The sequence below is a fragment of the Haliaeetus leucocephalus genome, unplaced genomic scaffold, assembly GCF_000737465.1.
Source record: "Haliaeetus leucocephalus isolate CR32 unplaced genomic scaffold, Haliaeetus_leucocephalus-4.0 Scaffold752, whole genome shotgun sequence".
NCBI classification, from domain to species: domain Eukaryota; kingdom Metazoa; phylum Chordata; class Aves; order Accipitriformes; family Accipitridae; genus Haliaeetus; species Haliaeetus leucocephalus.
In genome coordinates this window covers 2,602,081-2,620,095 of record NW_010973188.1, presented here as the reverse complement: position 1 = coordinate 2,620,095, position 18,015 = coordinate 2,602,081, and the positions used below count along the sequence as shown (strand labels likewise).

The 18,015-nt window shown below is 44.4% G+C and overlaps 1 protein-coding gene across 1 annotated transcript; it reads left to right on the top strand.

The window, feature by feature from the left end:
* The first annotated feature begins 173 nt into the window (after positions 1 to 173).
* On the top strand, positions 174 to 16,836 carry RSPH9 (radial spoke head 9 homolog (Chlamydomonas)). Its single transcript, XM_010581172.1, has 5 exons — positions 174 to 421; positions 669 to 831; positions 1,381 to 1,510; positions 2,083 to 2,229; positions 16,583 to 16,836. Exons 1-5 carry the CDS (start codon positions 195 to 197, stop codon positions 16,741 to 16,743), a joined length of 828 nt encoding a protein of 275 aa, XP_010579474.1. The 5' UTR covers positions 174 to 194; the 3' UTR covers positions 16,744 to 16,836.
* Positions 16,837 to 18,015: the final 1,179 nt, after the last annotated feature.

Sequence of the window (18,015 nt, the reverse complement as noted above, 5' to 3'; positions counted from 1 at the left end):
GCCGTTTCCATGGCAGCGGAGAGGCGGGACCCGTCGGTGCCACGTCGGCGCCGTTTCCCCCAGGCCGCTGTCGGGGCGCTGACTGTAATTGACGTTTTGGGCCGTTCCCTCCAGCGGAAGCACGCCGTCACCTTTGACCCCACCGCCGCGACAACGGCGCGACGGTTGCCTGGCGACGGCGACGCGGAGCCGCCATGGAGGCGGCGTTGCTGCCTGCCGCGCTGGAGCTGGCGGCCGGCGGCGGCGCGGGGCTGAGCCCGGAGAAGCGGGCGGTGCTGGGGGCCTCGCTGCTGCTCCTCCAGCGCGACTACCGCTTCGAGCGGGTCTGGTTCTGGGGCTGCATCCAGGGCGTGCGCGGCGCCTACTACATCGCCGAGGGGCTGGGCCCCGACCGCGCCGCGCCCCGCAGCCGCCTCTACAGGTGCGGAGGCTGGGCCGGGCCTCACCGCAGCTCCGTGCAGGGGACGAGCACCTCCCCGGGGAGGCCTAAACGGCCTCGGGAGGCTAGTTTGAGGGCTGGGGGGAGAAGAGGGGGGACTGGGGAGCCCGGGGGGGGTCAGCTCAGCTCTCCTAGAGGGAGCCTCGCTGTGCCCTGAGCGGTGTGGCAAGGCTGTATCGAGCCCTGTTCTTCAGCGGGCTCAGGCCTGTGTCGTGCTTGTCGCTGGCAGCTTGAACTGCGTGGAGTGGAGCCTCCTGCCACCAGCGACCGAGGAGATGGTTGCGCAGGCTGAGCAGCTGAAGGGCCGTTTCCAGGGGGATCCTTCTTTTGAGTATGAGCACATTGAGATAAATGCAGAAGATGCTGAAAGATTGTTTGAAGATGGTAAGGAGGTAAATACAGCCAAACACTTTTGAACTCTCTTCGCTACAGTTGTACCCCTCACACTAGACAGGTGGTGGCTCCTCCTCCGTGTTTGTAATAAGCAGCCTGAGCCTGCACTCAGGTCACTGTCATTGTGTAGCAACAGCTTCTTGATTGAACTCTTACTTCGGTTACTTCTGGAGTTATACACAGCTCAGAAATATTCTTCCTCTATGTTTTGTAATGCACAATTGGGACAAATCCTCACTGCAGTGTCTGAAGCTTTACATAGGAACTGCAGGTACCATTCTTTATAACTGCATAGACAAGTCATAAGTAGCTTAATTGAGGGGGAGGAAAGGATGGATGAAGGGGGAGACAGTTAATTCTCTGGTGAATCTAGATTGCTGCTGCTTCTCTTTTTATGAGAAGAATGTCTGATTCATGGTCCTCCTCTTGGTGCCATCGGGCTCCAAGCTGATGAATCTGTTGTGGTTTCTGTTGTCACCTTGAGTTTATTTTCAGAAATGACAACAAGGAAAGCCCTGCCTTTAAAATTTGCCTGTGTTTCATTAAAGCCCACGATCAAGGAGGAGGCCCGCCTCGTAGCTACGATAGAACAGATAGACAGAGCAGTTGGTATCATCCCCCGGGGGGCATTTGTGAAGACTCCTCTTGGGTCTGTGCATGAAAACAGAAGCTTTGAAGGTAAATTCTCATTGTGTTTATCAGGATCAACTGTACTTTGATCATAAAGGCTGTAAATTAAGATTACTTTCTCTAGCTGATGTTTTGATTTCAGGTTTATTTTTTCCCTTGGGTAAGATGAACAGGGAGGAGAGAATCCAATGCCACTAATGTTCAGGTGTATGATTCAACTCTGGAAGGTGGGAGGAGAGTCAGTAATGGCTTTGAGTCATTAAACCTGTAGTTTCATTTGTCTGTGTATAGTTTGTGCCAGTGTTTAGCAATTATAGCTGCATTGAATTCTCCATCTAGAGATAGGATGTAACCAAATGGGCACAGAGAGTTGATCTCAGCTCATGCCCATTGCTTATCTGGGACTGCAGTTAGCATGGTCTGCAGTCCACAGCATCGGGGAGTTTCTGGAATTTGGCAGATGCATTTCTGGCAAGTCTTTGGTCTTCTGTGGAGTCCACTGGAGGAAGATTGTGATTCTGTCCTATGCTGTGGGCGTTAGAGAAACAGTATGACATTTGATGGTATAATGTATGTTAGCCCAGCTCACTGTATTAATGTTCACCAATGGCTGTTTGCAGGTCTTTCTTTGACGGAGGCAAAAAAGTTAAGTTCCTATTTCCATTTTACTGAGCCTTTTAACCTGAAGAATAAAACCCTGCTGGAAAAGGCTGACCTGGACCCATCCACTGACTTTCTAGACTCTCTGGAGCATGATATCCCACAAGGTAAAGGTAGCAGCATCAAGATATGCAACGAGAGGAAAGGCAGTCTGAGTAGCCTGGGAAATGCTGAGGTGACAAGGTGTGGGTTACTATGGAGTTGGTATGCTTGTGAGAAGCTACTGTGAATCTGTAAAGGAACTTTATCCTTTACTAAATATTGTACTTAATTCCTTTTTTAAAGTGATTATAAATGTTCACAATGGTAAGATGTAAGTGTACCAGGGCTGTCACATCCTCACAACAGGTCTTCTGATCATACCAGCAGTTACCCCCTCTGTCTGAGTGCCATATTCCCTCCTGACTTCTGTAAAGCCTGTGACAGCTGATGTTGATATGGGGAGAAATAACTCCACCCGTGACAGAGGGAATTTATGTGGTTTGAAGTATTTCACACCTCTTGTCCCGCCCAGTATTGCTCTTCTTTATCTAAATGGGTTTTCATTAACACTAAGCTGATATCTCTGAGAGGCTGAATTCAAACGTTCCTTTGATAAACTGTGTTAGAAATGCTGTAGTGTAGAATAATCTATACTCTAGTGGGATTACACACTGTGGAAGGAGAAAGGAAGATGTGCATACTGGAATGTATCTTCAGTTCACATCTCTACTGTTCTGCTGGACAAATGTTAAGTATATTTAAAGCCTCTTCCAGGGATTCCTCTGGCAGGATATTTCTCTAAAGAGATGGGAGTGACTTGTTACTTGTTTCTAACTGCTTTTTGCTCATTTGCTGCATTTTTCAGATTGGGCCAAGTGTTTTCACATCCTTCTGTCTAGAAATATTCTTGGGACACAATCAGAACTTAGGTTTGCTATTTTATTCCTATTCTGGAGTAGCAGGATAGGATAGTAGGTGACCTGTGCCAGATGGAATTGGCTGGAAGGCCAGTGAATTGACAGTGTTGTAAATAGCTTTTCAGACTTTGTCTCATATATATATATATATTCCCCCCCCTCCAATCTTTCCTTTGGCAAAAAAAAACCTGAGCATGAATCTAGTGAGCTTCTGCCTGAATTCTGAACATTTTTGACTGTTCAGAGCATAAACAATGCTAAAATCTAAACCATTGTTCAACTTACTGGGAATGTCCTTGCTGCAGTCATTTTCCAGAGGTGTAGTCTGGAGACACTGCACGTTTTTACATAGATGGGCTCATTGAGTTGGCCCTTTTGACTCAAAAAGGAGTATTGCAAATTGCGGTTCGGTCCTAGATACCTCCTAAGAAAATTTTAGCTGCAGTTTTGTATGGTAGGGCTACTGTTTGTGGTTCTGTCATCCGTCCGTCCCCCCCCCCCCCCGCCTTTTTTTTTTTTTTTTAATAGGGTTTGTGGTAGGGAGACTTTAATTTTGTGAGGCCTGAAACCACATGGCCACTGCAGCAAGAGATGAATCTGTGGTGCTTTCTATGTTTCCATTAGAAAACAGGCACCAAGGGCTAAGAGCTTGAAGGCTAATTTGCATTACAAACCTGGTTTTAGCCACCTTCAGCTGTGATGGAGAATTGCACCTTTGAAAGTTACAGATATTCTGCAGTGTTTCACATCTAGTTCAAGGGACCAGGCAAGTGGCAGGTCATGCTGTGTGTTAGACAAGAAGATGGTGGTTTTGTTGAAGGCTTTAAATCAAATTTGACTTGTAGCTGTATTTTACCCAGTGGCAGATAGAAAGTGGGGCTCAGCTATGCCACTGTCATGTTTGTCTTCCTGTGGCAACCTGAGGTCTGTGTAAGGGTGACCCTTTGCCCCCTTCCTGGGAAGTTGCTGCTGTTAGTGCAGATCTCAGTCTCCTCAGAAAAAGTTACCTCTCAAAGACTACCTGAGCTCAAGTGCAGCTGAGTGCTTCTTAATGGAAGAAGGGAAGATTCATCATGGTGCCTGTGCAGCTCTGGCTGTATTGTCCTGCTCTTTTTTGGACTAAACCTGGGGACTGATGGAATGAGCTTGTCAGGCAAAGGAAGTAAGTGAGGAACTGGTTATAGGATCAGCAAGGCATATAGCCTCTCTAATTGCTCTCTATCACATTCAGATAGGAGCTCTGACATTAAAGAAAGATCAACCCACCACCCTTTAACAAGCATTCAGGTTGCCTAAAGTACTGGTTGCTTGTAAAAATGTGGGGAGAAAAAAAACCACCAGAGGGCAGACTCAGGCTTTGCACTGATTTTATGAGCATGGCTCTGCCGAAGTCACTCGCTCCTGGTTGCAAGGCACTGAAACTGCGGTTCTTGGATTACCTTCCTTCAACTCTGCTGGTGCATGTTGGTCCTGACCAGACCAGACAGTGCATTTTCTATTTCCTGACATGTTCATAGCTCTGGCAAATCCCCTCATTTTTAACCTGAAGCTTGTCTTGTCTTTCCGGGTTAGATCCTTTCTTGAACAGTTATTGTCAGAGCAGAAGTAGGAATTCCCAAATCTATTGCATCTAGAATTGTGACTGAAGCCAGAATTTTCTCTGCCCTCAACAAATACACAAAATGTGGACCAGGGATGAGTGACATCTGAGTGATGCTTCCAGCCTTTATGGGCTAGAATTCCCTTATCATCTAAAAAGACATAAAGAACAGGACTGAGAGATTAAGGGGTGATTTTAACGTGTCTAAAAGTAACAACTCTGTTGGAATAGTTTTCTTTATGAATTGGGAGACTGAGCATCTGTGATGGCTGTCAAGGGGGGTAACTGTCACAAAATGTATGGTGTGTCATTATAGGAGAGCAGAGGTATCTTACAGAATGGAAAGTTGGAGGCAGAGAGAACATTTTATATGACAGCTGAGAGGTGGGAAGAAAGGAAGTTAAAACCGGGTTGAATAAAGGAAACAATGGTAAAAGCAGAGAGTTTAGTGCAAGATTGGAAAACCTGGAGTTTTGTAACAAAACTGTCTGCCACCCTTATCTTTACCAGTGATATCTGTGGTGACTGCAGGTTCCAGATTCTGTCTGTGTGTCTATCATGTTATCTTACACTTTAAGGGTTCAGAATAGTTGCTGCTTCTCCCATAATCATACTGTGAGTCTATCTGTTTTTTCTTGGTGTCTCAGCTCCCAGAGACAAGTGACTGTGACTTAGCTTTTATTAAAAAAATACATTTTTAAAATGATTGTAGAGAGAAGTGGGAGAGTGTGAACCCTGTCTCAAAAACAAATTCAGTTGGTTTATCCCCTTGAAAATCTCCAGCTCTCTGAGCAAAACTCCACTCTCTGAGTGGCCTGACTCATGATTTTTGAACATGGAGGGGTTGTGATACTGATCTTCTGTCACCACAGTATCAGATCATGTAATGCTTCGTTCTGATCCAAGTGGCCAGCTGGCCAGAATGTTGCATGCTGGGATCTGTAGGTTTTGCTGGCCATATGTCTGCATTAAAGATAAGCTTGTTTGCTCTAGTCTAAGCAGGCAATCTGCTCAACTTTATGCACAATTAGATGTAGCCTTTCAGCTGCTGGCAGATTGCCAGTATGGTCCTTTCTGCTGCATGGAGTTCGGCACCCTGGGTGTTAGCATTTCAGGAACTAGAGTTGTGGCAGTTTTACATGTGCTTGTAGATAATGGAATGGCAAAACAAATAGCAATAATTCCTAGCATGCCTACAGCATTTTCACTTGATGACCTAATGGTGTGTAGATATGAAATAGTAGTCACTTGTCAGGCATTGGCATGATGGGGAAAGTGAAAATGGAGGGGGGAAGGCTGATTTTACTCTGACCATGGTCAGGCAATGCTACATTCTGCAAAGATAAAGGAAGGGGATGGTAGAAAGCCTAAGGTACTAGCGTAGAATGGAAAGCCTGGGAGGAAGCAAAACAGGAGATGGAGAATTCAGTTCTTTGACGCTTTCAAACTACAGTTCAGAAAAGCAGTAGCTTGACTCTGAAGGTTTGTTACAGATTACTGACTCAGATCACTTTGACATGGAGATAAGGGACGCCAACGGGGCACTGTTAAAAACTGATGCAGGAGGGGAGGTATGTCAGAGGCAAAGGGAAAGAAAAAATGTGGATAGGAAAAGACATGAGTGGAAATAGAATTTCTATGAAAAGAGTTTAATCAAAAGTCATGAATCCCAGTCAAGAAATGGCCGCTTTTGGCTGAAAGCCTACCAGAGTTCACTGATGGAGTAAAAGCAGGAATTAGAATTAAAAAAAAAAAAGCAATACAAAAGGAAATGCAGAAAGTTGGGAACAATTAATGATCCATATAAATTAGTGTTGATAATGAGTAGAAAATGAAAAAGGAAGCCAGAATAACCTGGAGTAATCCGTGACAACTGTAAGGAGGATTTTTTCACGTATATTGAGAGGAAAAGAAAGCATAGTAATGGTACCGGAAACTGTCACTAAATGGTGACAGTAAAAAGGCTGGTAAGAATGTGGAAGGGCAGAAATGCTCAGTAATTTTTTTCTGGCTTGTTTTTGGAAAGAATATGGACTCACATCAAATTAAGACAATAAAATAATATTTCAGACACTATTCAGACTATTTGCTAAGGGAGGGTAGAGTTAGGCAACCTTTTCTGTTTGTCAAAAAATGAAAATGGCAGAGCCAGATAAGTTACTCCTGAAATCATTCTCTCAGGAGTCTTGTGACATACTTATGATGCTAACCTTTAATAAATACCAGCATTGCAGAAATATTCCCCTAAACTTATCTTGATTAGTAGTTGTGATTCAGAAATCACTGAATGGGTGTATTTCTGGAAGGGCTCAGAAGGGGCTTCAGCTGGGACCAGTATCAGTACTGACATTCTTCAACTTATTTATAATAGAAGTAAAGGATTGGTAGAGAGATGTAATGACAAGGGCAGGACTGCTACAGAGATCTAGTAAACTGGACTTACTTAAAGAAAATACATTTTGATGTAGCTACCTGCAAAATCACATATCTAAGAGCAGAACTGGAAGCCAGACTTCTATTCTGGAAGTTGTGGCTCTGAAAGGAAATCCAGGCACAACCTGCCGAACGTCAGCTCCCAGTCTGATCCTGAGACTTAAAAAGGCTAATACAATCTGTAGATGTATAAACAAGGGCATAGCAAATAGGAACAGGGAGGTGACTTTTGCATATACCGTTAGTGGAATCAGAATTGGATTACTGCACACTGCAAAGCTGGAGAGTTGCAGAAAAGAGCCACAAAATGATTCAAGGGCTGGTGAGAGACATAAACAGTTCAATCTGTTTATCTTACAGAAAAGAACATGTGAATGACTGTATTACACTGTGTAAATACTCCATGGAGTTTAAGTATTGGGTACTGAAGATCTATTTAGTATACCAGACAAAGGCATAACAGGAACTAGCAGCTGAAAATTATAGCCAGAAAAACTAAAATGAAAAATAAGGTACAAATTTTAACAGTGAAATGATTACCAGCTATCAAGTGCAATGGATGAGTCTGTGTCTCTTGGTATCTTAGCATCATGCTGGATGTCTTCCTGGGAATTATGTTTTAGCCAAATGCAAATATAAGTTGCTAGTCCCAGACGTAACTGAGTTCAGTTTAATGGGCAGTGGTATGCAGGAATCCAGAGATGATTTCCTGGTACGCCTGGCTGTAAACTTGGCGACAGCTGTGGAGAGTGATGTTTAGCTCAAGCTTCTTCATTGTCAGTGACAGTAACACAAAGGTGACAATGGGTTCCTGAGACAGTGACTCTAAGAGCAGGACTCTCAGTACAGCTAGCTTTGCTTCCTGGACTATGAATCATGAGGGCTCAAAAGAGGACTGAGGAGATTCCTGACTTATCTCTGTCCATTGTGGAGAGTAAACTGGGGAGCTGAGACCTCTCAGATGTAATTGCTGACTCTTTAATGCTGGGAGAGGTGTTTATAGCATCATTCTAAATGGGTATACAGTGGCAGGGTGGATCATAGTGAGTCTTGTCTACTTGCTGTTTCAAGATTCAGCTAGAGGAGGAGGAGGAGAAGTGCCTAGACAGAAGATCATTTCAGGTCCTTTACCATTTTGACTGTGGAGGAAGTGACAGCCACTCAGTCTGTAGCTCTGTTTCTTCACCTGAAAGTGCAGTGGTTTTGTAGCATTCCTTTTACAGCATTACAGACAAAGGGATTTGTGGCTATTTCCTTGGCTGAATACTTTGGGCACTAGCCTTTCTGTAAACTTGCTGAATAATAGCATGGGTTAGAACACTAACCTCCTGTCCTCTAAACTTCATTAGCACACTCTATCAGTTTAGCAAAAGCTGGTGCTTAATGGGCCCTTGAAGATGGAGAGGTTCTATTTCTAAGTGGGAGATAGTTTCCTTTGGCCACTCTCAAGGGCCATTTTGGTAGCCCCATCTTGGCTGCCCCAAAAGCCCAGGTGCTGGAAGGAAGAAGGCCAGGAGACATGAACCTGCTTTATCTCCATACATTAACACAGCTAATTAACTCCATTTCGACCCCCCCCTCCAGGCGATTAATCCCCTATCAGCCTCTGTCTCCAGCCATTTGAAGAGTCTGTGTCTGCAGAGGTATTTACAACCACCAGCTAGCCAGCAGAGAGCAAGTTGCCCGTTATCAGGTCTCTAAGACAAATGGCTGCCTATCTCCCCAGTGGCCTTGCAAAATCCAGCAAAGTGCTATGCTGTGCTGGCCACCTACTTTCACCCAGCCTCCCTTCTCCGTTAACATTTCACAGATGTGACCTGAGCCCTCCCCTTTCATTGCTTAACAATAAGCAGCACCTCCCCAGCTCTGTGAAAGCTGAGAGCAAGAGCACTTCTTAGCCTGCCAAGAGCCACATGGGGATAAGGCTTTTCAAGCTGACTCACGGAAATCCAAACTAAAAGACCCATAATGAATGAAAGGGTAGTGCTTCATGTTAGCAAGGATAAAAAGAGGTAGCCAAAATGTAGACCGAAATACCTAGTGTGGCTCACAGCTATCCTCATTCCTGGTTAGGAGAGGTGTTCCTTTGGTTCAGTGAATGTGTGAAACTGAGCTACAGCATCCCATGGCATGGAGCTACCTGACATTTGTACAAGTGGTTTTGACAAACAAGCTTTATAACACAGCAGTACAGGAGTAAAACAGATTAGTGTGTCTCAGAACAGTCAGCTTTCAGATGTGGGAATCGAACCGAATAGCTGGCTCAGTGGGTTATTAGTTAAAGCATTGGTACCTGATTTTCTGTTAAAACTGGTCAACCATCCCCAGAAATACTTGCAGGATGGCCGTAGCTGCTACCTTCCAGCAGGGTGCACTATGGTGTCAGCATTGTCAGCACAGAAAAGGAAACCACAGAAAAGTATGAGAAAGAAAAGCACCAAGAGCAGCATCAAATTGAGGAGAAGGTATGGCCTGAGTTTCCAGACTGTGTGGTATACTGTACTGACCTCCTGAACTGTAAGTATGGAGAAGAAACTCTGTCCCTTCCAAGCTTAGGCAATTTCTGGAATGGTCGCTGGGCTTTCCAATAGCTTTCTTAGCATCCTTACCTATCATGGGCATGCATACACAAATACATAAGCATGTCTCTTACGTCCTTCAAAAGTAGAGACACTCTTCATTTTTGCTAGTGATGTGTGGACTGGGGAGCCTTTAGAGGCTGCTAAGGCCACTCCTGCAGTGACCCAAGAGGGTTGCCTGGGAGCAATACAAGATGTTGTCCCTCCTACAGCTGGGGTGCTTGCCTGCTCAGGAGTTCAAGATCAGACTGGACCGTGTCATGTGGCAGCACAGCAGGAGGACTCCAGAGCCAGCTAGTGTTATAGCTTTCGACTGGCTGTCTGGTCTGCCTTGATTTCTGGAAAGGAGTCTGTTTTCCTTGGGCTTTGTGTCTATGGGTAATAAAGCAGTGCATTCACTGCTTTTGGGTCCTAGGTCTGTATCACCTCAGGGGTCTTGTTTAGTCAGAGGCCTTGGATGAGTTTATACTGGAGCAGGGCTGCCCATCAACTGAGAGCTGTGGTGGAGTTCTTTGCCCTCCTGACTGCTGCAGTGAAAGAATGAGGACAGAAGCAGAGTCTTAGCAACTTTCCAGGGATTGTATTTAAAGTTGTTTCCTCCTCAGTAAAAGAAATTGTGGCCCACCCTGTCTCTATTTCAGCTCCTGGATCATTGGACATGAAAAGATGACTTCTTGCTGAACGGAGGGGAGATGCTGGTAAAGCCTCTTAGAACCAGAAGTTGTATTTTTATCACCACATCAGTCAGCCTTGGCCTAACCCTTTCTCTAGGGAATGATGAAAAATTACTTGCAGGGGAAAGCCTAGAGCAGTCTGTGTGTCACTGAAGTCAGAACAAGGTCAGCTTTTGCTTGGAGTGATCTGTTTCTGAAGAGGCTCCACATAAGGAGTGGCAGCTCCTGCCTGCACAGCAGTTGGTATTAGTGCCAGCCACGCATATAGCTTTGCTTTGCTGTTTGCTGCCCCTTTGGCCATAGGACTTTTGCAGGGAGGAAGGCAATGGGCGTTGTCTTGTTTTACTGTACACAAATATCATATGGATTGAAATTCTGCATGCTGAAGGGGTGTGTAGCTGTGTGTAGAGGGAAAAGGACAAGGGACAGTTCATCTATGGGTATATTTGTACAGCAGTTGTGCTGTGCAGAGATAGCTAGGCTATCCCAGGCATTGGAAGATGCTTAGCCATCTTTAGTGTTCAGAATTAGCTTGAAAATCAACACAACTACACTGTGGTGCGTGGATACACTCAGTGTGACAGTCTTCTCAGGAACTGGTAAACTCTTCAGGTAATTTGGGCCAGAATTTGTACTAGGTTAGTATGAAAACACTGACAGTTTATAATCCATGCCATCTGTTCCTCGTCCTAAGCTCTTTTAACCAGTCCTGCTAGTTTGATGATGAGGTAAGAAGTACAACTGGGGGACTGACAGGGCTTGCAGCCTTGCTTCTACTGCAGGAGAGTGAATTGGTTGTGCTCTAAGCATTTGGTGGGTTTTGAATCCCAGCATCGACTGCTTTGTGTTCTCTCAGAATTCAGAGATCAATGTGAGGTTCTTTGCCCCTAATCCAGCCCCTGTTCATCATTATCACATTCTCAAAGTGGCCAGTACTTTGTTATCAGGAGAGGCAAAAATCTTACAAGGTGGCCATAATCTCCTCTCAGAGTCAGACAGATATTCTCCTGTGGGTAAGAAAGTGACAGTGACCGAAAGCTCTAGGGGGAAGCAGGCTAGAACAAAGCTGTCCATTGCATCCTTTCATCAAACTGTTAATCTTTCTTTCAAAGACATCACATTTGTTTGGTGACAAAAGCCCCAAAGAAGCTGAATTGAGCCTGAAATCCTGTAGCAAGATTTAGAGGAAACGTCTTTCATTCAGAGCAGGGAGGGGCGAGAGACTCCTTCTTTTTCGTCCTACCAACCAATGGGCTCACAGAAGCCCACGAAGGTGACGGATTAATGCAGGGGCTCCCCAGGTAGATGCTACGTGACTCCTGGCACGCTCCAAAAACGTTTCCACAGCGACCAACTGAACAAGAAATATCGAGTGTGACAAGATCCAGTGTAAACTTGTGCTTTGGAAGGAGGGTGCTGTGCCACTCTGAGAGATTTCTAAATCTACTGCAGAAGACCCAAGATACAATGATCTGTATTGTAGTTGTCAGAATCCAAATAGCAGGGATTTAATCAGTTTTTCCTACTCCTTATAAGTTTTGATTGCATATTATCTTGCTGTTTCCTCTAGTGCACAGCCCCATTCCAGATCTTTGTTCTGGATGCTTTCTGTGCAAAATTTGCATCTTTTTCTTAACAACAACAAAAGTAAAAAGATTCTAACTCTATTCTCATTATCGGGTGGATTTAGGACTAAAGGGCAAACTAAGCGGGCTATAGGGGAGGCTGTAATTTGATGTGTATTACTTCTGTGCTAGCTTTTTCATTCCTTCCCATCCTCTGCTGCTCACTTATGTCTGTGTATTGTCCCTTCTTTTGTGTTGGCATTGCTGGCTGTGCAGCCAGATTCCAGCTGGAAAAATAACTATTTTTGGTTAGACTTTTTCAGCCAGATCGTTTCCCTGACCTGGTTCACTGAGCAGTAAATAAACACTTTTGTGGTCTCTATGATGGAAGAGTGATGAGGGGAGAATAAAGGGTTTGAGGGCAGGGGCTGCTTCAACTGGATTAAGCAGCACTATTGTCAGATGTCCGAGTATGGCCTGAATTTCACCCAGTACTCGGAGGCACCTGAATACTGTGCATCTGGGACACCACTGCAACAACACCCTGAGTCTTCCTTGTCAGCAGGAAACAGGTACTTTGTGTGTAAATGGAAGGCCCAGGCCTGTCTTAATCATTTGTGCTGTGGAGGCATCCCCAGTGGGAGAGGATAATGGAGACAAAAGGCCTCTGAAGTAAGATCATTTTATTTTGAGGTTTGGGCATGGTTGTGTTTGTGTGTCAAATACGTGGCAGGCATTAGGAGCACGCAAGATCTGCTTGGGAGCATCTGACTGCTTGTAAGCTGTGCTCTCCTGGCTCTGGAGTCTTTTTAAAATAGTACTGAACCTGCAACCAGTCTGTGTTTTTATTTAATTATTATTAAATAGTTATATGGGGAATTGGAAATATTGACAGCAGTGTTAACATATGGGGTGCAGGTGGTGTGTCAAGCAAATGAAAGAGATTTAGTTTGCAGCCACTAAGTGGGATGAAGGAGTTTCAGCCCCACATAGGAGTGTTTGGATGTGTCCTTACAGCTGGTAGGCTGTGTGTGAAATGTCCGTGTGGCGAAATTTGTTGAGAGCCAGAGCACTGTGACCTTTCCTTGCAGCTGCTCTGCTCTGCAATTTGTCTTTGTTCCCTACAAACAGCAAATTAGAAGTAGGAAGCTCTTCCCAGTGTAGGATTTTCTGTTGGAGGGAAATGGAAGCTAAATCCCATGGGTGTAATGTAGCTTTGTCAGAGCTAAGTGCTTGGGGTCACGCAGCCAAGCAGTGGCTGCTTTTGCAAAGGGAAACGGTTATGTTGCCCCTCTCTGGGTGTGAATATTTGTCCTATAACTCCATACTTCACTCTCACTCAGGACTGACTGCAGCAAGATATGTTATAACCTGCTCTTGTGGCAGCATATTGTGTTAATGGTAAGTGCAACCATGCTGTAGCTGCTTTTCCCTTGAGATATTTCCTCCTTTGAAGAGGAATTGATAATGTCACTTTTATGACCCTCTGTGAGCTTTTGTGATGTGGAGCCTCTCTATCAGGCTGTCTAGCTCTTAAAGCTGTTTCTCCTCAAGCTTGCACTGAAATGAGGCATTGCTGAATCACCTCCAAAGCAGCAATGTTATGAGAGGTCATACTGAAAGTGGACCAGTTACAGCAGGAAAGTTCTTCTGCAGACAGCCCTCTTAAAAGGCTTTTGTTTAAAAGCTAACGTCTCATGCACCCTATTGCCTCTGTGAATTACAAGATTCAGCCCGTAGCTGAGACAGACACAGGGGATGAGACAGGGACTTCTGTTGGCGACTGGAAAGGAAGAAGAAGCTGAGAAGGAGGTTGACTTCTGAAATTCAGTCCTGGTGTCCTGGCAGCTGTTGAAGGGCCATAAAAAAGGCATTGGTTTAACACTGGGTGAGCATCAAGATCTTCAAAGCACTTTCTTGTTTGGGAAAGATGTAAGGAACTCCTCAGAATTCTTGCCTGTGTTTGGAGGGGTGGAGGCTGCAGCCTGATCCAAAGAGGGAATAGGAAGCTCCAGATCTTCATCCAGCGGGTATTTTTCCCATGCTCTTTCCTCCCACACAGCAGCTCCCTCCCTTCCCTTCTGGAGCAGCAACAGGCATTAGTTTCAGCACAGACAGTGCTTGGCTTCCTTAGGTTTGCTGGGTGCAGCTTAAGAATTAGCTTGCTCTTTAAAAAAAAAATGTATTTTGAAGAATGGAAACCTCACCAGAGCAGCGTTACTGTTAGAAGTCTCTGGCATGAGAGCAATGACCTCCGGTTCCCTGCACCTCAGCAAGCTTTGCATGATGAGTGAAGTTAACTCTGCTGCCTGATTAAGGGACAATACAGGCTACAGCTCACATGTAGATGCAAGTTAAAATCAGTATTTAACTCTAGGAAATCCAGCTTTTACTTGCTGTCTCCTAGTTCTAGTTGTATTCCCTCCAATGCAAAAAATAATAATTTAAATTTTTTTTTCCTGACAACTGTTATCTAGGAGCCTTGGTGTACCTTACAGACTGATGCTCTGAGCTTCCAAGCCTCCCAGTAAGAGACATGTTGTCTGACACAGGGGCAATGACAAGCACAGGGACTGCCATGGGATATTCTGAGCCAATATTAGAGAGGCTTTGAACCCAGCATCCTGCTTCTGCATTTTTATAGTAATACAGACCTACAGCTACCTATGCAATGACTTTACTCCTAGAACCATTTGTAATAGCAGGGAAGTTTTAAAAAAAAAAAGATAAAAGATAAAAGCAGCATTCAATTTTCATAATTATCCAATAATAATAACAACAACAATATTTTATATTGTATTATTAAATGCATTTCTCAGACTTTCTCTTGAAGGAGGAAAGAAGGCTTATTCATTTTAAGCTATTATTTCATACTGTTCATTAGCTACTGATTAAAGTACTTTTAGTGATTTATGACATCATTATTTCAAACTCCTACAAGAAAGGTGGGCCTGAAAAAGCATCTTGTTTGAAGATTGTGAGATTTGAACTGTGATGGAAGAGAAGACAATTGTCTTGGATCTTTCAAGGAGAACAAATTTCTCCATGTCTCATGAGTTCAAATATTAATTTTATTTTCTGGACCATTTCCTCAAATGCTGCTAATGTGGTGAGGTATGGAAAAAATAAATACTGAGATAATGGGCTCTAATTTCTTCCTTTAAAGAGAAGGACCAAATTAAGTACATAGGTTCTAGAACTTTAATGTGATGTCTTCTTAGAAGGCAGACACCAGCATTGTGTATCAAATGCAAGGCAAGCTAAACGGCCTGTGCTTTCTTGCAGCTGCTGGCAGACCAAATGAATAGCTTCATGAGCTGCAGTCAACCCTTGGGCCCTGTCCTGTGGAGGCCTGTTGTAGGAACTTGTGGTGTTAAAGCCCTTCAGCCCTTTGTCGGATGTGACTAAAATTGGCCAAGAGTAAGAAGTTAGTGGGAGGGGGAGGACTGGCAGCTGACAGCAATCACAGAAGCCCTTCCCCAGGCTAACCATGACACAAGTAAGCATGAGTCATAGCATAAATTGATGACCCTGAAATTATCTACAAAGACGAATACTGTCTAACTGGCCCAACACATTACGGGCTTTCTGCTGACTCTGGAATTGGCAGATTTTGGCTTTGGGTGCAGATAGGCTGACCACTTGACCCCAGGCCAGTAGTAGCCTGACAGCTCCAACTGCATTCTTTTTTTTTACTTGGGCTTGCTGCTTTTGCTTTTAGATGGAGATTCAGGAGGAACCTTCTTCCATACATTGTAGCCTTTAGGCATTACTGATTTGGTGCTGAAGCTGGTATTTTTTACTCCTGGCAGCTCCTTGACCTCCAGCATTGAATCCAAGCTGATGCTCCAGCCCCCTCCCTTCCGGCATTGTTCCCAGGCTGTTGTGTCAGATGCAAAACAAATACTCAGTGGCTCATTGCTCCTTGCATCCAGGAGAAATTGGATTTTCACACTGGCTCTGAACCTCATCTGCAGAGCCAAAGCAAAATTAATGCGGAAACTAATCCCTTTGCCCCTACCACGCACATCCTCTTCAATGGTGGAGCCAAGAAAGACTGAAGAGAATTAACCTTTTCTGTAAATTTTTCTCAGATAGGAAATACCCTGCTTTTCACTTCTTCCTCTTTCCCAGTTGCTGCATCAGGGAAACCAGTCTTCCCTGGAACAGAAAGTGTTGCCTTCCTCTTCCCACTACTAATGCTACAAGTTTATTTTAAGAAGAAATTTCATACATATGCAGGATTGCTGTAGCTACTCTTGGGTCTCTATAGCTATTAGCTAGGCCAAGTAGGCGGCAGAGCTTGTTAAGAGTAACTGCTGCCCACTCAGAAGCAGCCAAGAATAGCTGTAGCTTCTCCTAGGGATCAAGTATACAAGTCTGGAACTATAGGGGTCCCTTCCTGTGATGCGTATGAGATCAACATCATAGCTATGGGAATAGGCTACTGTGTGAACCTAGACTCTTAAGACATCTGGAAACGAGGGCAGCACATAACACTGAATTGACAAAAGAAAAAAGGGCATCAAGGTTTCTGGTCTCCCTGAGTTCCCTCTTTTCAGGTGTCACAAACACCAGTGCAGCCTTGTGCACTGTTAACTGGTCAGGCAGAACCTGCTGCAGTCTTCCTCTCAGCTTAGGGACAGCTTGCTCCAGGAATGCTGCCTCTTTCTCCTTTCCAGTGACTCATTAGCATGTGTTCTCACGCAGGCTCCTGGACTGTCCAGCTAGAGAAGGGAGACACTGTGGTGGTGCTGCGGAGCCTGCTGTGGTTGGGACTGACGTTCTACCATGTCCCAATGACCAAGCAATACGGCTATGTCTACTTTGGCACTGGTGAGAAGAACTTCGATCTGCCCTTCATGCTGTGACTACCCCGTCTGGGATGAGGACTCGAGAACGTTTAGATTTTATACTTAGGAGATTTTTGTTTACTGCTTGTTCTAATAAATGTGTGAAGCCTCTGTACTTTGAGCAGGATTCTTTTGTGCATGGACTCTGGCCCCGATTCTTTTCCTAGGACTTCACTGTATGCAATCCTTGCTCAACTCCAGATTGAATTCCCTGTAATATGTCACTGTATAGTTTAGATAGTAACAAATGGCATTTTCTTCCATGACAGGTAAAGCCCTAGGTCAGAAATCAAACCTAGGCCATCTGTCTGATTACAAAGACACCATGCTTACACAAAAACTAATGTGGAGGCAACATGAATGAATGCCTGCTGTGACCCATGAATGACAAACAAAACCAGAGTTGGAGTCAGCGTAGAAAGCTGATGCATACTGTAAGGGATCTGTACTAAACCTTGAGCTCTGGAAAGGCATATCAAAGACAGGAGAGTATTTTGTTTTTCAGATGTTAGGTTTCACCAAAATTAGAGGGGACTTTCCAGCTATTGGCACTAAACTGTAGAAAAAAATTAACCATGGGCATCACCTGGTCTTTTGCAAAATGTGCTCATTCAGGTTCACCTCAAGGCAGTGGTTTAATCCAGTGACTTTTCCGTTAGTAAAGCTCACTAAGCCAAGCTACCTGGGCTAGAAGACATAGTAACTTCTGTACATAGGAGGAGAAAGAAAAATCTTTTCCTTTCTGAAGGGCTGTAGGTTTCAAAGCTTCGTAAAATAGAGATGGTCAGCCAGAGATTTTATCTCAGTATAGTTAATGAAGTCTTGGCTCTGTCTCCCAAAGCAAAAAGATCCTGGCCAGCTCAAGGGGCTGAATGTATGGCTTCCATTTCACAAAGTAAGGCTAAAAAGAACCATTATAATCTAATTTGATTTCCTGGGTAATACCAGTGTATCCTTACCCTTTGTTCCTGTTCATGCCGATAGGCATTAGCAGATGATTCTGATGAAAGCAGTGTAAGGTTAAGGGCACAATAGTACATAAAAAACCTGTTGATTTGTACCCCCCAGATAAATAGCAAATAAAAGGGGCAAAGCAATAATGACCCTGATAAATGTAATGAGCCTTTCATACCAGGCCCATAAGTAGCACTTCTCAAGTAGCAGTGGTCAGTAGGTGGAAGGTGCATACATGTACTGTACAGGGAGAGAAATGGTGCCACCTTTTAGTTACAGGGTGGAAAATTACACACATCTATCAGCCTCAAACTATCTCAGGAAGCAGCCATATCA

What these genes read in the sequence shown, in the direction of transcription:
- RSPH9 (XM_010581172.1), top strand. Translation starts at nt 195, where the DNA reads ATGGAGGCGGCGTTGCTGCCTGCCGCGCTGGAGCTGGCGGCCGGCGGC. An exon ending in CCCCGCAGCCGCCTCTACAG is followed by an intron (nt 422 to 668) that starts GTGCGGAGGCTG and finishes TGTCGCTGGCAG; the next exon opens with CTTGAACTGCGTGGAGTGGA. An exon ending in GGAGCATGATATCCCACAAG is followed by an intron (nt 2,230 to 16,582) that starts GTAAAGGTAGCA and finishes GTTCTCACGCAG; the next exon opens with GCTCCTGGACTGTCCAGCTA.